The sequence below is a fragment of the Mus caroli genome, chromosome 11, assembly GCF_900094665.2.
Source record: "Mus caroli chromosome 11, CAROLI_EIJ_v1.1, whole genome shotgun sequence".
Lineage (NCBI taxonomy): Eukaryota > Metazoa > Chordata > Mammalia > Rodentia > Muridae > Mus > Mus caroli.
In genome coordinates, this window is record NC_034580.1 from 19,237,814 (window position 1) to 19,250,188 (window position 12,375).

The 12,375-nt window shown below is 36.3% G+C and overlaps 1 protein-coding gene across 4 annotated transcripts in view; it reads left to right on the forward strand.

Annotated features, from left to right (window-relative positions):
• Window positions 1-12,375, forward strand: part of Usp34 (ubiquitin specific peptidase 34) — a 189,400-nt gene that overhangs the window by 112,540 nt on the left and 64,485 nt on the right. For all 4 annotated transcript variants that reach the window (XM_029483281.1, XM_029483283.1, XM_029483282.1 and 1 more), the window contains 7 exons: window positions 1,233-1,315; window positions 6,182-6,222; window positions 6,368-6,492; window positions 7,695-7,847; window positions 8,787-8,891; window positions 9,825-9,880; window positions 9,973-10,093. In XM_029483281.1, coding sequence (XP_029339141.1) covers window positions 1,233-1,315; window positions 6,182-6,222; window positions 6,368-6,492; window positions 7,695-7,847; window positions 8,787-8,891; window positions 9,825-9,880; window positions 9,973-10,093 — 684 coding nt within the window. The remainder of the gene's footprint in view (window positions 1-1,232; window positions 1,316-6,181; window positions 6,223-6,367; window positions 6,493-7,694; window positions 7,848-8,786; window positions 8,892-9,824; window positions 9,881-9,972; window positions 10,094-12,375) is intronic.

The window sequence follows — 12,375 nt, forward strand, 5'->3', positions numbered from 1 at the left end:
GAAAGAGACTAAGATGAGTTCTTATTGAAATCTCTTCCTCATTCTGTCACCCCTTGAGAGGCACACCTCATTGGATACCTGCCACAAAACATGAATGAGAAATGAATTGGTACAGATAAAGGAATTTGGTAAACATAGATTTAGGAACTATTGGTATAACTGGGAACCTAAAGTATGTTTCACTTTTGCAATGTTAGAGATTACATTTGAAAATTCATATCTCCAAGTATTGTAAATTATTTGCATCTCTTAAATATGAAAAGTTCTGTGAATTGGAGATGCATTCCAAAGTGTTAACTAGTGGAAATAGTACTTGGTAGTTTCTTCAATGTTCTATTATGTTTTTACCAGAAGAAACCTCCCACATTGTAATATAAATATATAAATAATCAAATCGATGTGATTCTTTTCACTAACTATTGGAATAATTTCCTTTTAAAAATTGTTTAATTTTATGTGTATTAAGTGTTTTGCCAGCATGTATACATGTGCACCTGATTAGTGCTTGGTGACCAAGGAGGCCAGAAAAAGGCATTGGATCACAGTCATGAGTTTCCACGTGGTTCTAGGAACCAAACCTGGGACCTCTTCAAAAACATCAAGTGCTCTTAATGCTGAGCCATCTCTCTAAATAATTTTGATATTTATTGATATTTATTAGTGATTTACTTTTTTATATTTGAATATTAAATATATGTAAGTATTGATGTAAAATACACTTAGGGAGTTTCATGGTGATTTGTTTTTAAAATAGAGCAACTACATGGCCATTAAAAATAATTTAGCCGGGCGTGGTGGCGCACTCCTTTAATCCCAGCACTTGGGAGGCAGAGGCAGGCGGATTTCTGAGTTTGAGGCCAGTCTGGTCTACAGAGTGAGTTCCAGGACAGCCAGGGCTATACAGAGAAACCCTGTCTCGAAAAACAAAAACAAACAAACAAACAAAAAAATTTAGATTATACAAACGAACTCTTTATCTAGTCAAACATACCTGCCATTTATAATTTGTACAGACTTTGTTCATAGATTTTGCATTAGGTGTTATACAGTTAGGAAACATAAATTTCTATATTTATTAACTTATTTACCACACAGTTGTGGCTTAGTATGCACATAAGAAATAAAACTTACTATTGCATGATTTTAGGCGGGGGTGGGTAGTGAAAGTACATTTGGTATTTTGCTCTATTCAACAGTTTTTTTTCTCTTCCTTGATGTTTTTGTTTTTAAAGGTGTTTCTTGTGCTTGTCCAAGGAACCAGTTTGATTCAGCGACTTATGTCTGTTGCTTATACTTATGATAATCTGGCTCCTAGGTATGCATTTTTGTGTTTTATATATATGTATATGTATATTCACTTCTTAAGCTTCATTTTGAGCTGGACATGCTGGCACTCACCTTTAGTCTTAGTATGGTGGAGGCAGAGGCAGGTGGATTTTTCACTTTGGGGCTAGAGAGATGACTGAGTTAAAATGCTTTTGTAAGCGTGAGAACTTGAGTTCAACTGCCAAGCATCCGTATAAACGCCAGATGATAAGGTGTGTACTTGTAACTCTAGAGCTGATGTGTGTCACAGACAGGATCATCCCCTGAGCTCAGCCAGGCCAATCAACTTGGCAAGACCCAGGTTTAGTAACAGAGAGACAGACCCCTTCTTAAAATTAAAGGTAAGGCGGACAATAATAGAAGATACTTGACATTCACCCCTGACCATGGTTGCATGTATATCAGATACATTAAGACTGTAAACTATCACTTCATTTTGAAAAAGGTTTTAATATAAAAGTTACTTGGATTTTTATAATATATTGCCCTACTTTTTCACCTAGTCTTAAAATATCTTATTAATATTTGTCAAACATATACATGAGTATTTGCATATGTTAATAAATTCTATGGAATTTCATGAATGTTAAGTTATAGACATTATGAGTATTTTGATTTTTGTCTCTTAAAATCACGAATTTTTTTTTAAAGGGTTTTTTTTTTTTTAAGGAACTAGACTTTTTAAATTATGGATGTGTACTAGTGATGGCTGTTGTTATCAGCAGAGATTTGAAGAGATTTTCGAGTCTCCTAGGGTTGAATTACAAGTGGTTGTAATGTGTGTGCTAGGAAGAGTGGAATTTGAGTCCAACATTCATTCCTGAGAGCCCATGGTTGCCTATAACTCTAGGTCCAGGCTATATAGTAACCTATTCTGACCTCCATGGGCACAAGTGTACGTACGTATACACACACACACACACACACACACACACACACACACACACTCTTAAAGATAAATTCTCAAACAATTTTTATATATTCAATTAATGACCTCTACTAGATTGTCTCAATTAGACTGATTTTTTTTTTTTTAAATTAGTGCTAGTCCCCAGACAAGCATTTTATAAGTTAGATCCTAAAGCCCCTGTTAATTGGGTAAGTTCATGCTGATGCTAGAGCCAGGTGTGTGTGAGTGTCTTACTTTACTGCTCTCCACCATACTCTCTGAGACAGAATACCTGGAGCTCTGCCTGTCCCTGTTCTCCAGTGGTGGGACTAGAGAGAAATGCAGCCATGCCTTAGGTTTTACTTGTGTGCTTGGGATTTGAACTCAGATGTTCATGCTGCAGAGCAGTGACCATTAGCCACTGAGACAACTTCATACTTGTGATCCTTTAATACTTTTGGTAATTTGTTCTTCGTTCAGTCTCTGTGATGCCATTAGTTGTCATAATTCTTCCCTTTTTTTGTAAATAGAGATACTTTCCCAATCTTTTTATAATATTGACGTTTTAATAGTACAGACCCATTTTGGCTTTTTGAGTTTTTTTTTTTTTTTCTTTTGAAACATAATGCCTTCCAGATCTGGCAAGTTCCAGCCTAGCAGTTCTCTTGCCTCAGAATCTAGAGTGTTGAGAATCCAAGAATGTGCTCGTTAGGCCCAACTTGGGCCAGAAAACCAAAAGGGTTGTTCTAGAACAATTTTCAGTTTTGTTCTTACATTTTTAGTAGTAGTAGTCCAGAAGCGACATGTTTTTTGTAGTACATTCTGATGATGTCATTTGCTATTGATGATACTAATTTTAAGAGTTAATCTGGCTTCTTCCTGTTTCTTCTGCTCAAAACTTCCTTTTGAATAAGTTGTCAGTGTGAAGACATTCTGAAGTTACAATCCTACTGTTTCCCATAAATCCTCAATTGACTGGAGCTTTTATCAGTAATTTTTTCTTGAGTAAATGTTAATATAATCTCTGCTAAATGTTGATTTTCCTAATTATTAGAATTTCTTCGACATCATTGAATAACCGATTGCGTAAGGAGCTGGATGCACTTTTTAATGTTATTCATCTAGTTTAGTATTAATTTGGATTCATGGATTTGAAATATTTATTTAAAAATCTTTCGTTGTTTTTGTTTTTTTTGAGACAGGGTTTCTCTATATAGCACCGTCTGTCCTGGAACTCACTCTGTAGACCAGGCTGGCCTCGAACTCAGAAAACCGCCTGCCTGTGCCTCCCAAGTGCTGGGATTAAAGGTGTGCACCACCACCGCCCAGCTTAAAAATCTTTAATGTCATTCCTTTTTCTCAAATTATGCCAGCTGCCTTACAGAAGCCACTTGAAATGTGTTCTTGTTCCCTTTGTTATAGCCCTGTCATTTGAGGGTCAGTGCTCCTCCTTAAACAGTGTCTACCCAGCCTCAGTCCTGATGTCATGCTCCCCTTCTGAACAGGTTTCTCAAACTTTTACACATATGTTTGAGCACTTGCAAGTGTGTAATGGACTTGATAGCTGGGGAAATCCCACCATCATTTTTGAAAGATGCTTTAGTTTTGCTTGCCAGAAATGTTGAAATTCTGGATTTTTGGGATTTCGTTGTCTGCTTTTCATGGATGGAACTAGATGTGTAAATGTAAAACTAAAAAAGCTATCAAGATGACTCATTAGTCAAAGCACTTGCTGCTTTATCACTAGGACCAGTATTCAGATTTCTGTACCCACTTTGCTGGGCATCTCTACAAACCTGCTCTACATCACTGAGTGGACAGAGATAGGAAGGGTTATGGAGCTTCTTGGCTTATATCCTCGTCCAATATATCTGAACCCCTGTGTGGAAAGTGGTAGATACCTTACAGATTTTTTTGGGCCCTGCATCTGAATAAGCATGTATCATACTTGCACACGTATTCCTTCTGTCTCTCTCTCACTCTCTCTCTTTGTCCTTCCCTCACCCCCATATCCCCAATACACAAAATAAACTGAAGCACCAGCAGTACACAGTATGTTAATGCACAGAACTTGCATAAATAAATTCTCAGTATATGGTTTAAACAAGCAACCATTTATTTAGAAACTTTGAAATATACAAAAATTTAATACAGTTTCAAATAAGGAAATAGGCCTGGTGGTAATGGTGGCAGCACATGCTTTAATTCAAGGACTTGGGAGGCAGAGCCAGGTGGTTCAGGACAGCCTGGCTACTCAGCCATTCAGTAAAACCACCACCACCACCACCTCCCAAAAAAGAAAAGAGACACAAATATATAGGGACCTAGTTATATGTCTCATGTTGTCAAAAGTTATATTAGAGTATAATAATTTTAAATATTTCATGTTTTATTAGACTAAACTTTGTTATACACAAAGAGTACGTATAAAGTTGATGTAATTCATTCTTTAAAAAAAAAACATAAAAAGGCTTATTGAAATCTTTGGCAGCACTACTTCTCTTAATCTCTTGTTTTGTCTGAGTTCTGTGCTGTACTGTTTTCTAAAGCCATCACCCAAGGAGCCAGAATGAACCTTTTATCAGGTACTAAAATTCTTCTTATGCAGACACATATAGATTCCTCTTGAGTTAAATGTATTGAGCTAGGATGAGTTTATAAAAACTAACCATTGAGGGTCAGGTCTGTGGGTGCACTTCCATAATGCCAGCTACTGTGGAAACTGAGCCACAAGAACTATGAGGTCAGCATAGGCCTGAGCTGCATGTGAGGATCCTGTTTTTATAAAACAAAAGAGGATCAACAGGATGGTTCAGTGAGTAGGAAAGGCACTTGCCACCCAGCAATTGAAGGTCACACACACAATATCATGTTCTTGGTTGATATATTAATGTATGCCTTTTTTCATGTATAAATGAGTTTACAAATTAATTTTGAGTGTCAACAAAATTGTTGAAAGAGAGGATAAAGGTACTAGGCCATTCAGCATCCAGATAGTGGAAGGAGTGAAACCCACCATTCAGCCAAGCTATGCCAGATTCTCCTGTGTCAGCTTCTTGATTGGCTGGAATTGCTGGTCTGCAGCACCAGCTTCTTTCATTTTTACTTTATTGTGAAATACACTGTTATTTTCTTTGGTATCAAGGACCAAACCCAGGCCTTTTTATATGCTACTATGTGCTAGGAAAACAATTGTCGTACAGTGGTGCTTTAATCGTGTTTGTTACTGTTAATTGTTTTTGGATCTTTTTTGTTTTGTTTTCTTTTACCAGTGAGCCATACCTCAGATCAGTTCGCTTAGTTTTTTTCTTATTTTGTTTTTTTGGGGGTGGGAGGAAAGGTGTTTAGAAGTAGTCCTTGGGTGTCTTAGAACTCACCCTGTAGGTCAGGCTGGTCTCAAACTCACAGAGATCTTTTTCTGCCCAGGCATTCCAAGCACTGGAATCAAAAGCATACACTACCCCCACTACCCAGCCCAATCAACATATTTTTATTAACACATACTTATTTTGCTGTGTAATAGACCTAAAAATGTATTCCTCCTCTCTGAAGTTCTTACTTTTTTTTTTTTGTTTGTTTTTTTGTTTTGGTTTTTTGAGACAGGTTTTCTCTGTGTAGCCCTGGCTGTCCTGGAATTCACTCTGTACACCAGGCTGGCCTCGAACTCAGAAATCCGCCTGCCTCTGCCTCCCAAGTGTTGTGACTAAAGGCGTGCGCCACCTTGCCCGGCTGCTTTCTTACTTTTTTTTAACAACAACCCCCTATACTATCCTATCTTCTAAAAACCATCTTGTTGCTTTTCCAAGTGTTTCACTTACTAGTAGTTTTAAAAATACGTGGCAATCAGAGTCTGACTATGTAAGTCTCTGAAGTCTATTTGGAGTGAAGTTATTAAAGAATATATAGTAATTATTTTACTACCTTGCCAAACTTAATTAGAAGTGATGCCGTTTTCTTGTTTTACAGAGTTTTGAAAGCTCAGTCTGATCACAGGTCTAGACATGAAGGTAAGAGCTCAACAAAGTTTAGTTTAGGTTTTTTAAATATAATTTTTAAGGAAAGTGTAAAAAGCCATTGTTAAACACTCTGTATTTAATACTGGGCATTATGTCTTTATAACACAAAGCATATCATGCCTTTATTTTCTTTCAGTGTCCCATTATTCAATGTGGCTCTTGGTGAGCTGGGCTCATTGCTGCTCTTTAGTCAAGTCTAGTCTTGCCGACAGTGATCGTTTACAAGATTGGCTAAAACAGCTGACTCTGCTTATTCCCGAGGTAAGAGAAAAGAGAAAGGTCGGTTACTGCTGCTGCTTCTACAAGCTCTGCATTACTAGCACTAAATACGATCAGATAATGGTAAAGGAATGTTCATGATTCTATTAATCATTTTCATTCTTTACCATTTAGATATAGAATTTGATAAACTAAAAGGTGTAAATACTATACAGTCATATTTGCCTCTTTTTAAGTTGTGTTGTGTTCTGGATATTCCAGGTGGCCACATCTGGATTATTCACTTGGAATCTGTGAAGTGACTTAAATACTTTTTAAGTTGCCTGTGGTTCTAAAATGTTTTTATGTTGTAAATGCCATAATTATGAAAAACCTTTAATCCTATTTATTTTTCTACCTGTATATTTTTATATTTGTTTCTGCTTTATCGCCTTAAGCATTTCTTTTCAAATAAAGTAGGCATATACTGCCGTGCAGTACTGAATACTTTTAATGGTTATATGTTGTTTACAGTACATTGCTAGGGCTGGTGATGTAGGTCAGCACTTGCTTGCCTTACATGTGCCAGGCTCTATGTTTAGTCCTCAGCAAAACAAAATGCTTTGTGAAAGAAGTCAGCCACCCTCACCTCAGGCACACTCACTGTGTTCTCAGCATGTGGAGGTATAGGCAAGAGGATAAGGACTGCCAGGCTGGCATTTGGGGCCACCTTAGCCAACAGAAAGGTTTCATTTCAGACAGACAAGACTTCCTAAAGCTGTTTGTACTAATAGTACTCCCCTTCCCTCTCCTTTCTTCATTGGTTTTATCCTCTTCATTTTTTTCCCTTTCTGTGCACACACAAGTGCTCCTCTCCTTTCTGCTTACATCTCTTCCACCCTCCTCTGTGCTGGGGCCCAAACCCAAGGCCTTATTTATACATGCGGGGAACCTGCTCTAATGCTCCATTATATGGGTTGTATTCCCAGGATTCCCCCACCCCCCCACCCCCCGCCAAGGTCTTATGTAGCCCAGTTTGATACCAAGATTGATAATGCAATTTAGGATAAGCTTAATTTTTTGAGACAGTCTGGCCTCCAACTTACTGAGTAGCTGAGCATAATACTTCAGTGCTAGAATCTGATTGATAAAATGCTGGGAATTAAAATTGGGGAGCAAACTCAAAGCAACCTATCAGCTGAGCTATTTAACGAGCATATGAATAGCCTTTTAATACTCTAAGCTGTCTCTGTTTTTTCCTTTAGACTGCAGTTCGCCATGAATCTTGCAACGGTCTCTATAAGCTATCTCTGTCAGGCCTAGATGGAGGAGACTCAATCCATCGATCCTTCCTTCTTTTGGCTGCCTCAACATTATTGAAATTCCTTCCTGATGCTCAAGCACTCAAACCTCCAAGGGTAGGATTTTTACCTTGTTGCAAATTTGTTATTGTGAACTGTATCCTTGTTACCTCATAAACTCCTGATTCTCCCCTCCAGGCCCAGGAGTGCTGGGAATGTCAGTGCACACCATGATGCCTCATACCATTCTCAGGGTCAGCATTACAGCCACTAACAGCATCCATGTGATGAGATTTCAGCTTTGAATTGTCTGTCATGAGGATATGAATAGCCTTTTAATACTCTAAGCTGTCTCTGTTTTTTCAGATACTGTTTGTCCCTACAAAGTTGAAAAATTATGGAGCACCCTTCTTCACTCATTTTATTTGTTCTTTTTTTTTTTTTAATTCTTTTTGTTTTACCTAGTGTGACACTTTGTAAAAAGCTTTTATTACATAATAAATACAATAATTTTTAATATCTAATAAAAGATTTATGCCGGGTGTGGTGGCGCACGCCTTTAATCCCAGCACTCGGGAGGCAGAGGCAGGCGGATTTCTGAGTTCGAGGCCAGCCTGGTCTACACAGTGAGTTCCAGGACAGCTGGGGCTATACAGAGAAACCCTGTCTCAAAACAAACAAACAAACAAACAAACAAAAAAGATTCATTAGTATTTTAAAATAATTTATAAAAATACACACTGTAGAATTTCCATCTTTTCCTATGATTATATCTTTTCCAAATAATTGGAGATTGTTTTTCTTTTCTTGTTTTTGTTTTGTTTCTTTCTCTGAGACCTTGCTTTATTCTATCTCCAGAGTAAATTTGGACTAAAGGTGATATTTAGTTCTTCTTTATCTCCTGATTTTATGATTTTACAGAATTCACCAGGAATTCACTCTTTTTTAGTTTTTGTATATTATTTGTTTAGGGATTTACTTTCATAAAGTTTGTGCTTGCTTAAACATGTTAATATTTTTAAAAGTGATTTTACAAGTTAAAATTTCTTTTAATAGATAGATGATTATGAAGAAGAACCACTGTTAAAACCTGGATGTAAAGAATATTTTTGGTTATTATGCAAGTTAGTGGACAACATACACATAAAGGACGCTAGTCAGGTATGTTGAAAGCATATGTCTTCAGTTGTTGCTGTGTAGCAGACACTCAAGCCTTGCACAGCCACTCAGGGCTTTATTTGTCCTTTCAGCTGAGAGTGCCTTTATTGATCTCTAAGGAGCAGGTTCTGTCCTAACGTTCCTGTTACATCATTCCATTATGTTCTGTCCTAGTTTCTTTCTTATTTTTACTTTGACTTTAAATCTTTCAATTGAAATTATTTTAAGCTAAGCTAAAACATTTTCTTTTGAACAAATAAGTGCTTGGATTAAAGATTTGCTCCACAACATCCAGGTACAAATAAATCTTTAAAACAAATACCTTTTGAAGATACACTTGTCACATAGACTTTAGATTTTCCTCTTTATATAAATTAGTTAAGCTGGAAATATATGTATGTTAATTCTAGAGGTGAGACTAACATAAGGAGGATCAATTTTGATATTTGGGAACCATTTTCCAAAATGTAATGTTTAGTTTATTATTAAAGCGTGGGTCAAAGATAATGACAATAGAAAAAAAGGAGTGTGGATAGTATACTGTGGTACACGTCACTGCTCCATGTGTAAATTGTATCTTGATAGATGAAGTCAAGGGGGAAAAATAAAACTAGTATCTGGTCAGGCATTTATTGTTCCACTATAGTTACTACTGTGGCAGTGATGAATTTGTCTCCTGTGTGCTGAAGTTTAGGGCATGAGCCACCACTGCCTTTTTTAATGGAATGGACTTGATGTACTTTAAAGTATAGGCTTTGGGGGTTGTTCATTTGTTTGTTTTTGATACTATGTAGATGAAAAGGTAAATCAAGTTTATAGCTTAATTTGTAAAATAACTTTTTATATATATAATGAAATAATTTATATTTTTCTAATTTGTGATACATCAACCATAAAAATCTGTATTTGAATTTTGTATTTTCTTTTTGCCTTAAGACAACACTCCTTGATTTAGATGCTTTGGCAAGACATTTGGCTGACTGTATTCGCAGGTAAAAATCTAATGCAGAATTACCAATTATATTAGTAAACAAAGAGAAAAAAATATCTGTATTTATCTTTTGCTTGCATTCTTTTCTAACAGTAGAGAAATCCTGGACCACCTAGATGGCAGTATAGAAGATGATGGGCTTTCAGGGCTCCTGAGACTCGCAACAAGTGTTATTAAACACAAGCCACCCTTCAAATTCTCAAGAGAGGGACAGGTATGCTTTAAAATATATTCATGAATCATAGTTGAAGCTTCTTTTTACATTGTATGTGTGTTCTGTTTTGTTTTACATTATATCCAAGCCATGTTTGCTAGAGCTTGATGATGAATTCTGAATAAATTAATAGTGAAAATAGGAAACTTAGAATATATGTTTAGAACGTAAAAACAAATTTTAATTTCTGTTACTCAGGGGAATGTCTTCTCTGACATTTCCTATGTGAAAACGTTTTTATATATATTTTCTCTTGTGCACTAATGTCTTCACGTAGTGGAGTCAGTTGGTGATGATCATTCCAACTATAATGGCTTTACCCTGCTTCTCATTTTTTTTTAAGATTTATTTATTTATTTTATGTATGTGAGTACACTGTAGCTATCCTCAGACACCCTTGAAGAGGGTATCGGATCTTATTAAAGATGGTCATGAGCCACCATTTGGTTGCTGTAGAATTGAAGTCAGGACTTCTGGAAGAGCAGCTAGTGCTCTTAACTGCTGAGCCAGCTCTGTAGCTCATGCTTTCATATTTTTAAGGCCTCCTTGAAGTGTGTCTTGAATATTTATAGCTCTTAATGACTATGTCATTGGCACTTATCTCCTGCAGTAAGGTAATTACTTCTCATTTTGAGAACTGTTATCTTGAGGCTATTTATTGTCTTTTAAATAGTAAGCAAAAGAGTACCATGACTTGTTTTGTTGTTGTTGTTTTTTTGTTGTTTTAATTTTTTTTTTTTGAGACAGGGTTTCTCTGTGTAGCCCTGGCTGTCCTGGAATTCACTTTGTAGACCAGGCTGGCCTCGAACTCAGAAATCTGCCCACCTCTGCCTCCCGAGTGCTGGGATTAAAGGCGTGCGCCACCACCGCCTGGCTATGACTTGTTTATATTATGTGTGTGTTGTGTATGTATTTGTGTAGTATATACATATAATGTATATGTAATATATGTATGTGTGTGTAAAGCATGTACACATACATACACATTATACACTAAAGTTCATTTGTTCTGATTCTTATATTTCATCTTCTCTATAACAAAGCCCACAACCCCTTAATTTTACTTGTTATTCATTACTTTTACTACTTTTTATTGATTGATACAGTATTTAAGAAATAATACTGATCAGTTTTGTTACTGCTCTCTCAGTCTATTTATTTTTCAATTTGTGAGTAGTAGACTTTCAGGGACTTGAAGCATGTGCCAGTACATCACACTTAATTTTAGTTTGCTGCTGCTGTTGTTGTTCTTGTTTCTGGTTTTTTTTTTTCCTAGAAACTACTACATCTACTTTTTAAAAAAGTTAGCTCTCTTAAAATAACAGTTATTATGCTGTATTTTTGTCAATGCACTCTCCTTTTTGCCACCAGTAGTATATTCAGTGGTATAATTAGATGTATAGATTTGTGTTTAAATTGTTACATAAAATTTTATCCAAAATTAGGTACATACTAAACTGATTTTTTTTATATAACATTGTACACAAAAATTACAAAAGAATACAAAGCTGCCTAGTACTGGAAAACAAAGAAGGTTCTGTGTATCTTGACTATCCACCCCATGCCTGCCAAGGTATTTTGTTTGTTTTTGAAACAAGGTTTTGTGAAGCCCAAGCTTGCCCTGAACTTGATTTGGAACCAAGGCTGGCCTTGATTTCCTGATCCTCTTGCCTTTATCTCCAGAGTGTTGGGAATATAGGTAGTCGTGTGCATTTTATGTGAGTATTCCTGTGAATATTTGTGGTCATATTTATGCCATGGCATATGTGAGATGGTTTCAGGACAACTTATGGACAATAACTTGTATCATGTTGTTTCCAGCAATGAAAATATTAGGCTTGGCAGCAAGTACCTTTATTCTCTTAAGTACTCTGTTAAGGAATCTAGATGGAGAATATAAAACACGTTGTTTACATAATGTTCAGAAGTGCTATGTTTTGGTACTTCTTTGTTGCTTTGAAATTGTCTTGAAATAACCAAGGTTGGCTTTGAATACTGCATAGTTTATTCTATGTGCACAGGATGATTTTGAACTCCTGGTCCTCCTGCCTCTACCTCCTGAGTGCTGACATTACAAGCATGTTATACCGTACATTTTTCAATTTATTTTGTATTACAATGTGATTCATTACCAAAAACTATTTTTAATATTGAGCCACAGTAGTGAATACCTTTAGTCCTAGCATTCATGAGTTAGAGGCACGTGGATCTATGTGAGTTCAAGGTCAATCTGCTCTAGATAGTGAGTCCTAAGACAGCCAGAGCTATATAGAGAGACCTGT